General features: G+C 40.9%; 1 protein-coding gene across 2 annotated transcripts in view; it reads right to left on the bottom strand.

Annotated features, from left to right (window-relative positions):
• The window catches only part of LOC115046143 (cadherin-4-like), a 226,126-nt gene that overhangs the window by 127,880 nt on the left and 83,011 nt on the right, over positions 1-15,235 (bottom strand). For both annotated transcript variants that reach the window (XM_029506308.1, XM_029506309.1), the window contains exon 3: positions 1,877-1,900. In XM_029506308.1, the coding sequence (XP_029362168.1) occupies positions 1,877-1,900 (24 nt within the window). The remainder of the gene's footprint in view (positions 1-1,876; positions 1,901-15,235) is intronic.

Below are 15,235 nucleotides of genomic sequence, written 5' to 3'. Positions count from 1 at the left end.
CATAAATATACTTCATTTGGCAGCAGAGAGGGAGGAAGACTGTTTAGGGGGTGGAAAGCTATTGGATAAAGGATATCATGTCGAGGGGCTTAGATAGTGGGGATGATCCTCAGAAGTAAAGAACTGGAGCATAAGGTCACATTATAATGAGCTTCCGTATTAATCATGATATTGGGGGAAAACAACAGGAAAGGTTCATCAGCCACAGTCTGAGTATCTGGACATAAATACTCCATGCTGTCTTCAGCCCAACACATGAACTATCACATTCTTCTCCTTAAGCAGGTATAAGCCCGAGCTGTCTGATGATGAATACTGACGGATTGCGACTGTGGGCATAGCCAGTGGACACACATGTCGCCCTTATCCCATCTTTCTTTGTCTAACGCAAACACACACACACACACACACACACACACACACACACTTGTATGTCTAGTCCATTAAGAGATGGGCTGACTCAAACACATGGTTTATGTACATTATCTTTGCCTCAAGGACCTATGCCTCTTCAGTACCAATGGCACTGTCACAGCTGCATAGCCATCTATAACTCACAGTGTATGAATGAATACGGCGGGCTATTTTTCTCCATGACACTCTCAGCGGGTGGGGTTGGGGGGAACTCTCACTGAAAAAAATTTGAACTGGGCATCCTGGACAGGAAGAACGGCATGTAAACACACAAGTCAGAGACAGGGATCGACAAGCACACAAGCTGACAAAAAGGTGCGCATTTTTTCACCGCCGGGGTTGTGTGGCCTTATTTATCTCCCTCTCATTCAGAAATATATGCAAGTGCAGCTGTGGAGGGTTGATGTACGGCGAGCCAGCCTCTGCTCCCTTTCAACATTAATCAGAGCGCGTGGCTTGGGCAACCCACATCACTTACCTTTATAGGCCCATCTGACAGCACTGCACGCTGAATCGTCATCACATACACAGCCCTCACAGCAGTGTGTGTGTGGGTTAGTGAGTCAGTCTGAGCTGTCACACAGATTTGGTCTGTCATTGCCTCGTGCACTGTGTCTACAAGCAGCTTCAACAGATCTGGAGCCTTGTAAGGTGAAAAAATGTCAACATGTTCCCAAACGCTCCCGCTGTTCAGGTATTTCAAATATACATGCTGCACACATTATATCAGACCCAGGTGACAATGAAAATGTTTTCACCTGCATTTCTCTTCTGATCTGATATGAACTCGTGCAAAACAAAAGCCAAGTTCTTATAAGCGCAGCAGGGAGTCAAAGAAAGTTTCAACACTATCAGCAGGGAGTACTCCTGAGTGATTGTCTGCTTCTGCTTTGCAATCACAGAGCGTGTCACACCCTCCACCGTTACTGTAGCTCGGCTATGAGGAGCAGAGGGATGGGACTGCTCGGGGTAACACCTGCAGGCCGCCACTCAGAACAAGACCCCTGGAGCTATTTAGACATTTTGACTGTCTGCCCCCCATCATCAAAACAACCCCCTCCAACCCACACACACCCCACTATCCGCTCTGCAAAACAAATCAATAACCTCCCCAAAAACCTCCCATTAACGTAGACATGGAAGTGTGGAGGAGTTTACACAGAACTGTGATTAGTATGAATACAAGACTTCCAAGCAATCCTTAAACAGACTGTGGGCTGTCTCTTGTTGAGGAGTAGCGGGATAATTTCATCTAGGTGTCAGTAGGTGTGAGTGATTGACTGTAATCAAACAGATTGTTCTGTGACGGAAACACTGCATGACTCAATTTCGAATCAGCATCAACAACACCAGGAAATGTTATTCATCTCATTAGCAAAAACTTTGAAACTACACAGACGCACCACGACACACCAACATGACACCCGTCTGAAAATGCAACGGGATGCACGGGCAGCCTTACCTTTCTGTGACGACACCGTGGTATCTGCAGATATAAGAGAGGAGAGACAGAGGAATGCGTTAGGAGTTGACAGACTTTTGTATAGCAGACACTTTGAAACGCGGTGCTTAGACGACGGGGTGGGAGCGGGGCTACACACACAAGGTGAGATCTCTAATCTCAGACCCGTGAGGAATATCCACTTAACCGTGATCATTCACATTTAGTTTCGGCTGACTATTCAAACACACACGGGGGAACAGAGTATAAATGCACAACAGTTTCTCTGCATCCCATAAAGACAGCATGTACAGGTGGATGGGAAAAAAAAAAAAAAAAGGCATGTGAGCAAGTGCATGGAAGAGAGACTTCCAGAAGAAAGATGAGAGAGAGAGAGAGAGAGAGAGAGAGAGAGAGAGTCTCTAGACCCCTGAAATCCTTGCTCTCTCACACAATTTACTTTGAGTGAGCTTTCTAATAAGTACAAATAATGCCAGTGATGTGCAGCTAGACAGAACAAATCAAATGTTTTCCGTAAACATTTTAGGTTCTCACTCGGATCCCACTAGAGACACTCATGGCCCAAAAGGCACGGATCAAAACATGGGCTGCTTGAAGGGAAGGATGCACTGCAACACGTGTTTTATACAACACAGAACCTTCACAAAGAACCCAAAAATGGAAGAATGTTAGTCCAAGAGAGGAGAAAAATACTGTAAATTTAGCTTATTGTCCTAATAAAATATTTACCAGGGCAGCGTCTGCTTGCTCACTAGGTTTCATATTTATTTAATAGATGTGTCAAACTTGCAGGAACTGAAGAATAAATGAAATAAATAAAAAAATAAAAAAAATACAGTATTTGTCTCCTTTTTAATAACTTTGTGCTTTCAGCAGTTCAAATCCTTTAGAACATTTCTCTACTGGCCATGTGCCCAAAGAGCCCAACTCGCCACAGACATGGGAGGGGAATAATTGAATCCGGATGGATTTGTGGTGTACTGGGCTGAGGAACTGATAATCCAAAGCCCTGCCTAATTGCCAGAGTAAAGACAGCGTCCATTGTGGGGGTGGCATCAGTATTTATCAAGGCAGTGTGGCGTGGGATTGGACTGAGCATTAGGGCTTTACACACTTTTGTTTTGTGAGGTGTTACAGTGGATTTGAGCAAACATTGGCCCTCTGGTTATTACATGGTCTGATTGTCCGCTATGTGACTGTCCATAAGCTCTGCATGTCTACCCTAATCTGAGAGGAGGCTTCAAATAATTAGTTAGTGAAGCACTCTCACAGCCCGGCGCAGTCAACCTTATCACTAAAAGAAAATCCTTGGTCCATTTCCTTTTCACCCCAAAGGCTTACAAACTCTCACCAATGTTAAAACCCTCGGGGCAGCCACATAGCCAATAAAATATTATCCAACATGTCATAACCACTGGCCCTTATGCAGCTTTTTTTTTTTTTTTTTCTTTCTTTTTTTGTAATTTGTTACTTAAAAGGAAAATGTACAGTATCTCAAAAAGACATGTTCAGGCAAGCACTCACACTACAAGCACACGGTCTTAAAAATGCGAACGCTAACTCTTAGTATAGATTAGGTTAAGTTGATTTTCCAAAGATAGTGAAACAGAGAAAAGTCTCGCTGCCTGCTCTTTCTGCAGTGACTGATTCACACATTTATTTGAATCGAAACTATCGTCTAACTCCTGCCTAAGATGATTACAACATCACCCTGACCTGTTATTAGTGTGCCAGAAGTTAAACACTTTACTTTGGATAATGAGAAGGTGAGGCCTTCTAGAAGATAAAAAAATTGAATATACATAAATATATACCTATGTATAATGAGACATAATTTGAATTATGGATTGATTCATGAACTGTCATTAGGCACAGCTACCTGGAGCAAACAGCAGGATGCTACGCAGTGTGCGGCCTTGTCTTTTGTTTACTACCATACAATATATTGGGGTTTTGGAGACAATTTTAATAAGATGATCTGAATTAACACTGTTTTAATAATAATGAATAATGACACACACCGGCACTGTGCTAAGTAATCGAAAGGAAGCACTTCTCTCTTCTCTACAACTTGGGGGAAAGATATCAAGCTGCTCAAGTGTCAGGATACATAAATAACTCTGTGGTTTGGGGAAGTATAGAGAGCCACACTCATTGATTATTGCATTCTTCCCAGCTATCGCTGGCTCATGTGGATTTAGAGACTAATTTGCAGTGAATATGCGAGTGCTGTTTTAATATGGCCAAGCTCCCACAGTTGTTCTCCGGTGGGTTTGACTAGTGTGTAAAACAGACTGCAAGTCAATACAGCTGTGCCACAGTAAAGGAATGGAAGCAAGCACAGCAAAGTTAACACACCTACATTTCAGCGATGCATTAAAAAATAAATAAATAAATAAAAAAACATCCAGCTGTTTTGCTTTCCCAGAAATTTTGTGCTTCAATGTCAGAGAGGATAACAGGAAGGGGAGAGGAGGAGGAGCACTGCTGTGGACAGGGAGAGAAAACATGGCCTGCATACAAACATAATTTTGTACGATATATGTAGTTTACACATATGTCTTAGAGATCCTAACAGCTATTAAGGCATAGTTAAAGAAAATTCACCACGGCATATTTTTGGGCATTTTTTTCATGATTAAAATCATCAAGTCTGTCAGATGACTATTACATCATAATACATCATTACAGAAAGTCAAAAATAACATGAAAAGCCATTTGTGATTGAATCAGTAAATGCTCTTATAAAGAATAAAATAAGGATCTATTAATGATTCTTGCACACAATGAGTTACTGTCAAGTCTGGTGCACTGGAAGATAACACAATCTGTGAGGCACACAACCAATAACCAATAAAACCCATAAAATAACACTGTTTCCTGGCCCACACAAAGAACTGAGGTTCAGTCGCTTCAGGCCATTTTTAATACCCTTGTTTAGTGATGAAGATGAGTAATACATTCCAGGGATAGTGAGACAGCAGTAAAATTAGTATCTCCTTTAATTTCTCTGATGTGGTTGTCAACCATCCCCTTTCTGCTTTGCCACGTCACCCTGCCTCAGCCAACTGGAAACCGCAGTGGTCACCACTGGCTAGCTGAAGGACAAATTTTACATCATCTTGCTTCACTGTTATTGCTAAAATTAAACAATAAGGACACTCCGGGCTTTATGTGACTTTTTTTTGTCAGCAGAAATTCTTATGGGACCCATTCACTTAGAAAAGATAATTATCCAACAGCTAAAATAGGATTTTAATGCTCTCAAATGACAAATTACAGAAAGGCTGCCAAACTGTGCAAAACATGCTGTGTTGTGCAAGCTGACCAGCACTTTGAACCCTAGACGGTCAGTATCTGTTGTCAGCACTTTTTTTGCAGTTTGGCACAATCTGGACAATCTGTCAAACATGAACATGAATATGGAGGATTACAAACAAGGCAAATATCCACTTGCTGGAGAAAACCCTTTTTCTCTCTGTGACCCCCCCCCCCCCCCCCAGCACCGGACATATACCTGTACCACACTGCATTTGAGCCATAAACTTTCTGATGGGTTAAACTTCAGTTGATCAGATTATATCATCAGTAGTGATGAAATGGTATAAGCTGTGCAATTTTCTCCCATCTTTCATCATCTTCATACTTTCAGACTTTCCACAAATTCAATATTTACACTCATCTCTCTCACAATTGCTTACAGTCGTGTCACGCCTCCTCAATGGGACCTCTGGGACCAAGAGAGCTGGCAAAATTGACCGCATATACTGTAGAGCAGTTGTTTCAGGGTAGACTGCATTTCTAAAACGAGGAGATTCTCAGTTTTGGACTGATTGCTGCTTTGTATCTCTTCAGTTGTACACTGGGAGTTCAAATGTCCTCAGATGCTTTGGGGTCATTAAATGCACGCACAAGAGATAATGGGAATGCAACACAAAAGGAGTTGATGATTTGCAGTAGAAATATCTCACATATGGCTTTAGAAATACTGTTAGATAAAAATCAACTGAATGCAATCACTGCCATTCTATAATAAACACATTCTTTTACAAATGACAAATAATCAGCCTGAATGGTGAGACTGTGGTCGTGTGCGGGCTCTGTTGTGCGGTGAATAGATGCAAAGTGGTATGAGCCATCCCCTGATCGTTAGCATACACATCACTCACTCATCTTCATCCGCCTTATCTGTATCTGGGTGATGGGGCTGCTGGAGCCAATCCCAGCTCACATTGGGCGAGGGGCGGGGTACACCCTGGACAGGTCGCCAGTCCATCACAGGGCCAACACACAAGGACAAACAACCACTCACGCTCGCATTCACGTCGCCAGTTAACCTATACATGCATGTCTTTTAACGATGGGAGGAAACCGGAGTACCCGGAGGAAACCCACGCAGACACGGGGAGAACATGTAAACTCTGCACAAAAAGGACCCAGGCCGGGAGCCGAACCCGCAACCTTGTTATTGTGGGGCCACTACACCGCCGTGCTGCCCCCTTAGCATACAGTGGAAAAAAAACCCACCAGGTTGTTTGAACTACACCGCTGTTGGAAATCTGTCTTGTATTGATCTCTTAAAGTCGTGGCTTTCCAACAGTCCACTCAGGGAATAGTTTTAATTACATACACAAATTAGGTTTGATTTGATCCCAATCGTGAAGGGAATTCCTACAGCTAATCATCGCTTCTAGACAAAGCTAAACTTATTGCTGCTGGAAAGGGTTGCAAAGTAGGTACAAAGGTAGAAAATCGATTCCATCTGATTATGACTATCTGTGCATTCACAGAAATGGAAGTATGTGGTAAGTACAATGTTTCGAAATCCCAAAAAGCTTTTTCCACAAAGGTCTGTACGTGTTGTAGATTTCCAGTTTACCAGTGAAACAAGTTATTGTTCCATTGCATTGTTAATAAATTCTATAAAATCCTATTGTGGTACATTGCAAACAACTGACAGAATAAATCACTTATGACACCATGCCATGAAATAAGAATTAAAAACTTAAATGAGTTATTAATGCATGGCAGAGTCACCTGTGATAAAAGGACCCAAAAGAGAGATGAGAATGGAATCATGACCTTAAATTCAAACATTAAACTGAATTTGGAGAATCGTGACAGCGCTCGTATAGTGTATTAATGTTCATGAACAGACAACGGTGGAAAGACACGAGCTGCCTTCAGATCATTTAACACTATTGATAAAACGTCAATATAATGTCATGAGGATAAATTCCTGTCTAATAATGCTCACATGGACAGCGACGACATAGGAGTTAAAGTTTTGGAGATAAGACTGCACTACAGTATGAGAGTCATTTTTGGCTATGAACGATTTGCAAATGCCAACGCAATGGTCAGTCAGCACTGAATTGAGCCAAATAACACACATTTAAAACGTATATCAAATGTAATCATATACTGGTTTCCTGATATCAAAGCATCGTACAGCCTTTCCAAAATGTTTTTGTGACAGGGCAGCCACTTGGCTTCGTACTGAAAGAAGTTTGAAAGGCGGGAATGAGGTCAACATGAAGAGAGTGACTGTTGGAACACTAGAAAATTAACACTGTCCTGCTGGCTCAGTTGCATTTCCGTGGATTTAGTGTTTTGCTAATTACACAGTATTACTACGGCACAAAGATGTCTTTTATAATGGAAAAAAGAAAAAAAAAAAAAAAAGAAGACCCAACTGTCTACAATGTGGGACCTTTAACATACCATGATTCATGAAACTGATATTTTAAATTTGTGTACCTGTGCCCTTTCCGGTTAAAGAAAACAAGGAGACAGAACACAGTCCTGGGTTTTAATAAGCTGAGTGGAGTGCATGCTCATCTGCTATGTACGGCACAGGGAGAGTGGGGAGTGCTGCCTTCTTGCTCATTATGTACTAATGAGTTGTCTATTAATGAAAATGGAAAGCATTTATTTTGTGAGCACAAAGGGTTCAGCTGGATTAATTACTGCACTACAGCAACAAAATGAAAACAGAAAGTGCAGCATCACTCTTGTGTGGCACATTAGCCATTAACCAACTGTTATCAAAGCCTGGCGAGTGTTGCTGCACGACACTGAAACTGTTTGCACAGTCCATTAAAACTTCATGTGAACTGCACTTTGAACACTCTATGTACTTTTTGTGATGCATATGCTTAATTTTCATATGGATTAATACACATCTACTAATAGAGAATCTACTGTAAATACATTTCTGTGCACCATAAAATGCTTCTATGCTTTTTGCATTGTTTGCATTGCAATTTATATTTTCAACAGAACAGACCAGAAAGATGTTATGAATGAATGACTTTGTCACAGCATGACTTTTTTTTTTTTTTTTTTTTGGTGAGGTGGGGATGAACAACTGTGAAAAAGGAACGTCTTGTACTCGCCACCAAAGGCAGTAAGTGGTGATGCAGAACCAGAGGGAGAGGGGCCGAGCAACATCATCAATCACCTCATTTGCGAATTTAACGTAGCTGCAAAAGTGAGATCCCTGTGATGATGAAATTATTTTGTTGTGTTGCGTTTCCTTTCAAATGGTGATCAGAACCATCCTAATAGGCTGCTAACTGCTTGATTTCCCATCGGGCTCTCCTTGGAGAGGTCAGGGGTATGGGGGAGGGGGATGTGGGCTCTGGCAGCCTCAGCAGATGGTTCTTGATCAGATATTAGAGGCTGGGCAGTGAGGTCGTCTGGCCGTGAGCATTCTGTCCTGCCTGGGGAAAACAACCTCATCTGAACCGCCGGCTCTAGCTCCGGTTCCAGGGCCAGACGAAAGGCTCTGTGTCCCAGCCAGACTGGAGGGACATTGGAGCAGTGACAGACTGCTGTCCTTAAGGCTTGTGACAATCTGGGCAAAGCTAACTCAGAAACATGTTGTCTGCCGCAGTTTTGTATTCCTCCAGGAACTTATTTTACCCTATTTTGGTTGTACTTACATGATTTGTTGACAAATGACAAATGGTTACGTAACTCCTACTGTTGTCTGTTCTCTTTTGTAAGGAATAATCACAGTGATAACCGAAATCCTACTTAGCTGGATTTGAAAAGCTATCCTTCCATCCTCATCACTCACTGTCCCTATTGTAACAATGTTTGGACGAAAGTCAAATGACTGAATAACAGGAACGCATTAAAAAAAAAAAAAAAAAAAAAAATCAATAGTGTTGTATAACACATAACAAAGAGGATCAACTCTATCTTATTAAAACTGAATATTAATCTGAGAACGTCAGAGTGAGAACAGTGAGAATGTCTTTTGTAAAAAGAAACAACAACAACAAAAAAAAAAAAATCCTACTCAGGCAACTGTGAATCATCTATTGGTATTCCTGTCTTCCAATTTCTCCAACCTGCCTCATTTGTCTGTCTCGCCCTCCTCCTTCGACAGAGCTACAAAAGAAGGTGGGGTGAATAAACATGACAATCTGAGCTTTATTTATCCTTTCCCCAGTGACAGTGGCAGTCTAAAGTGGCAGGGCTTCAGATGTGACCTTCAGTTAAAGTGCTTCTCCATCAGTCATCGCTGCCACCAACAGATCAGACACTGGATGAGAGTTGCAGGCACTATCCATTTCCTCCTTGTCTCCTCTTTTTTTCCCCATATACCTCTTTTCTAGCTGTCCACTAAAGATTTATCTTTTTTTTACATTTTTTTTTATTTTCCATTTCTCCCTTATCATAGCCTTGACCTATCTTAATTTGCTGTCCGTTTCCTTGTTGGTCTTCTCTCCTTGTCCCATTGCATCCGCTCTACACGAATTATGGTCTTGGCAGGGAGCTCACACAATATAGTGCTGAATATTTCAGAGCGAAAATAAATGGAGAATGTTTTGCATACAACTTGTGCGCACGCACACACACTATGTGCACACACTATGGAATATCTTGTTGAGGGAAAATGAGGAGGCGACACAGAAGGGGGAAGATGATGATTACAAGGACAGAAGGAAGCACTTGATCTGAGTAGCGACTGCTGTGTTTTCACTTGTCCGCTGGTCAACCCATTTTGCTCAGGCCACATAGCATAATGTCTGATTATGTTAGACTGCAGGACACTGAGTTGTTTTTTGTTTTGAACAATGTGTGGCTGGATCCTCTTTATCACTATGAATCAGCCATGATGAGCAGTTTATCTTTGGCTAGTCTGATTAGAGTATTCAAAAAGACACAATGGTTACCAGAACCTACTTTATATAATGCAGTTTTAAAACCCTCAAGCTAAAATTGTGTATATCTGCTTAAACCCTAATCCACTGCACCATTTTTAAAAACCCATCAGGATATCCTCCATCAAAGATATTGTTTGTGTGACAAACAGTAATGAAATGTGTTCCTTATAACATGCACTCTGCAGGTGACAAGCTCGAAAACATTGCTTAATATCCTGAAAGAAAGAATATTCACACACACACACACACACACACACACACACACACACACTAACACGCACATACTGACAGGAAGATTGAACGTCAAGACAGCCAAAGCAGCAACAGCTAAATCTTTTAAATATATTTTTATTATTGTCTAAACAGTGAAATCAAAAACATAAAACGTGGGTAATCAGATATTTATCAAGGTCTTCTGCACATGTTTTTTTTTTTTTAATATTCTTATTTACTTTCCATTGTTTTAGTGATCTTTGTTTTTCCTAGAGGAGGACAAATACTGAGCTTTAAATCAGTCATTTGTATGAAGAGAAACCAGATGTTACTACAGTTAAAGATGCTCTGAAGTGAGTGACAGGGAGAGGATGGAAGAGAAAGGTACATTCTCAGACTGAACTTCACTCTCTCAAGGTTTGACAGCAATAAAATATCATTTCAGCATTCTGTCATTTACATTTTCAGTGCTTATGTTGCAATGAATTACAGCGCACGAAATGGCTTCCTGACAACGTTTTGGTGAATTGTTGCAATCTTTAATAGCTGTTTATTGCTTAATGTTTCATATACTCCTGCACACAAATATTCATAACGAATATTCTTATTTTCACCCCTGGTGCACTTCTCTATAAATCCCGAAAAATGAAAACTAGGTTTGAGCATGAGGGAAAGTATTACACAGACCTGGGGGTAGAGTGCATCTCTACCCGTTCAGTCAGAACACACTTAACTATAAAACACACACACTTTTCTGCTCGCATTATTCTGAATATATGACAAGTAGCTGAGTAAACACTGTGTTAGTGAGTTATTGAGTTATAAAGGTCAATGCTTTCAGTCTGACTGTCAAAACAACAGGCTGGAAACATTTCCAGGAAAACTCATTGTTCATGCATATGGAGAAAAAACAAACAAATAATAATAAAAAAAAACAACAACAACAACTAATGCACAGAGGTAAAACAGACAGTGTGTTTTAATGTAATGAAAGAATTAATGGCAGAATATGCCCTTCCTAATTTTGGCACAACAAGCATTTAGAGTATTGTGAAGTAATTGTCTGGTTAAAAAACATTGATATGCTAAAAGCTGTCTTTCACTCAAGGTTTTTCCACTGAAAATAAGCTATTTATTCACACATTTATTTCCTCGTATTTAGTTTTTTGTTTCCCAAAAGCTTTACTTTTATTTACTTTTTGTCTTTGGGGCATCATTTGTTTCATTCATTCATTCATTCATTTACTCATTCATCTTCATCCGCTCATCTGTTTCCAGGTCGCGGGAGGTGCTGGAGCGAATCCCACCTCATACTGGGTGAGAGTAGGGTACACCCTGGACAGGCCCCCGGTCCATCACACAGAGACAGACAAAGACAAACACTCGCACTCAGACCTGCGGGTCCTTTAGCGTCCCCCCTTGACCTAAACATGTCGTCTTCGGACGGTGGGAGGAAACCAGAGTATCTGGAGGAAACCCACGTGGGAATGTGTTATATTTGGCTTTCTCTATCAAAGATAGACTGGCGACCTGTCCAGTGTGCCCCGCCCTCACCCGGAGGTTTGGCTGGGATTGGCTGCAGCACCCCTCGTGACCCTTACAGATATGAAATATAACATGAGAGAGAAAGAGAGTATCTGTGTTGTTACAAAGGCGCAGCGTCATGATGTGAACTCATGCTACAAACTTCATCACGTCCCGCTCGTTGGGACGATGATCACACTATGAATACCCCCCAGCTGCACCAATACTGTTTTTGATTTCAGACTTTAAATAAACACAAGGTGTGGCATGCTTCTTTCCAGATAACAACACACTGTCTGCCACTGAGTGGAAGTAAAACATGTCCACAATCTGTTCTCCATTTAAATGTGATACATTCAAAGAACAGTATTGTTTTAGCTTGCATATTGAATTAAAAAAAAAAAAAAAACACTTGTGGAATCACTGTAGGTAGTGATGAATTATAGCCACACACAGCAGCCTGAGGGCCAAGAAAAGAGCTGCAGCTTCTGCTACCTGAACCTCTAATTCAGAAACTGCTCCTAAAGTTTGAGGAGGATGATGTGGTGAAGAACCAGGCTGCCTGTTGAAGCCAGATTTAGTCCTCTCAGTCGACATTCCTCTGGCCTTGCCTTATCAGACCAGTTTCCAGTGTGGAAATATATATTTTTATTTAATTATAGGATTTAACAAGGTAATGGCGGAATCGCCACTGCAAAACTAAATGGATGTGTCATATACTATGAGATCGCGCTCTGCATTTATTACACTGTGTGATTTGTTGCAGAGCAAGAGATGGGAAGTTAAACTGGACAATGATACAAATATATGTTACCCAGGAGATTTGGTGTCTATGCATTATACTTTAAATGTAACTGAATTTATATTCTCAGTTCCTCAACAGTCCTGCATGCTTCCTCGGGTCCAGATTATGGAAAATGAAAACATGTCCTACTACATCTACCCAGATGAAACACCTCTGAGTTACAGCGTCACTGGGTAGCTACAGTACCTTTACTGAATGAGCGCATGAAACAAAGTCATTAGAAAACTAGTCAGAATCGTCTACAGCAATAAACTAAGAGCTGTTTTTGGCAACAAGCAAGAACGATTAAAAGGATGGCACTAAAATGTCACTAAAATCTGAAACGCGAGCCAGAAATCTTCTTCTCGTGTTGTTATCGACTTGGCCAGCCACAGCTCATCCCCAATGGTGCTGCCAGACTCCAACAATACCATAAAAGTGGCCCATGTCTGTCCTTAAGTTAGTGCGCTGGCTTCCTTTGTGTCAAACGATCAATTTTAATATCCTACTACTTGACTATAATGCACTAAATATGCTTCTCACAGATTTAATCTACTTGGAAGTTACGACGCATCCAAACCTGTCAGGTCAAATGGAGCATGTTTATTCAGTGGAGAATCAGCAGGCTGAGATAGCTTTCACTTTCTATGCTCCCAACCTGCGAAACAAGCGTCTGAATGGCTGAGATCTGACGATACTGTCACCTCATCTAAATCAGTGTTTCATTTGCTGCAACTTACTGATAAATTACACACATAATATCCTTCTAATCTGGTGCCTTCCTCGTGTTTGCTTATGTTTAATGTCTCTTTTCATTGGAGCACTTACTTTCAAATGGTGACATACATTTCGTGGTTGATATTAAGCATTCTTGAGATGGCATTTAGACATTTTTATTTGATCACATTAGTTATTGCCATTAATACATAATAGTCTTATTGCGTTCTGTTTTCAATAAGTGTGCGGCCCTCTGTAAGGAAGAGTCAACTTGCATTGCTTTTCCTACCAAATGGATTTACTTTACTAGACTGGAAGTGTGGATTCGAGTCATATGACTCGGCTTCGACTTGAGGCAAGAATCTGACGACTTGAAAATCAAGTAAGACTTGAGTCAGAGTTTAAGTTATGGCCCTTCATGAAACAGAAATCCCAGCCTTCATCATAGTTCAGGATTAACCAATTAATATATATATATATATAAAAACCCTCTTTCTGAAATGGGCCCTTAAAGTTCGGCAGAGTTGTAGTTGTGGGTGTGCGTGCTTGTGTGTGTGTGTGTGTGTGTGTGTGTGCGCGCATATGTTATGAAAGTGAAAGGAAATGAGTACAGTACAAAGCATCCTTTCAAAAATCCTCCTGCCACCAGCTGTAAATCTGCAACTAATGCTATATGTTGTTCTGTCAATTCATACAAGCAAAAGATATTAAAATCTGAAAAATGATTTGGACTTGAGACTTACTCGTGACTCAAACAACTACTCTCATTTCACTCTACTTTGGTTTTTCTATTGCAATCATGTCTTCAAAAGTACTGAAAACATGTGGGAACAAACACATGCAGTAAAAGCTGCCCAATCACACCAGTTGTGGTCTTCCTGTGGTATCTCTAGCAGCATAATTGATTTTTTTTTTTTTTTCAGAAAGGCACAATGTATCTGACAGAACCACCCTGATTCAGAAGAATGAATCCCACTTCAGAAGTGGACACACCTGAGGCCCATCATCGTATCAGCGAATCCTTAAATTGCCTAGTGTGTGGAAAAAAATGGTTAGTCAATTGGAAAGAAGGAGATGACAGCTCGACAACAACAGGTCAAGTGAATGAGTCCTGGGGACACTCAAATGATTCATTTTGTGATTTTGGAAGATTATTGGTTCCTCCTGGTGTTTTTCTCGGGCTCTGACATCAGAAGTTTCTCTTGTATTTTATTTTTTTTTTATCTATCCTTGTGAGGCTGAGCCGCAGATGTTCCATAACGACTATCCCCTCTCTCCCTCTTTCGTCCTCTGTAGCACTCCCTTGGTGACAGGGAATGAGGGAGAAGGATTATGCTGGGACGGCGGGATGGCTCGTGGCAATAAAACACTTTGAGGACAATAAAACCAGGAAGTTGAGACAAGAAAGACATATTTGTCCAGTGGAGTGAAGAGTAAGATAAATACAGAGTTGAAGATGAGGAGAGTGAAGTGATGCGGGGCCAGCCAGGAGATCACCACACTCTGTCTCACTGTCACACCCAACAGACACCACTGTCAATCAAACAAACACACACTGAAATAAGCAGAGTAAAGAAAAATAAGCTTGCTTTGAAAATGGAATCTCTCTCTTATGTAGCTTTCAAGGTGTAGCAGTATATAAAAAGATAACTTCTCTGAATCTCAGTGGGCATCAGGTGAAAAGTTGTAATGAATATAAACATCTACTGTACAAAGTGTGAATAGCAAGTGTCTTTTTATTTATCAATAAGCGGGAAAAACTGCGAATCGTGTCTTTTAGAACAATCTCCGAGTGATAAAAGTCTCTTCCTCCTGGTTTATTGCTTTGAACTTTAGTGCTGGATTGGTGATATAAGTTGTTTTGAGTAAGTACTGGTGCATTTTGCATATGTATGTATTTCTAATATAATACCGAAGCAAAGAAGCACTCAGTCGAAAAGA

This window comes from Echeneis naucrates, chromosome 7 (genome assembly GCF_900963305.1).
Source record: "Echeneis naucrates chromosome 7, fEcheNa1.1, whole genome shotgun sequence".
In the NCBI taxonomy this organism is placed as follows: domain Eukaryota; kingdom Metazoa; phylum Chordata; class Actinopteri; order Carangiformes; family Echeneidae; genus Echeneis; species Echeneis naucrates.
This window is presented reverse-complemented; position numbering and strand designations above follow the sequence as displayed.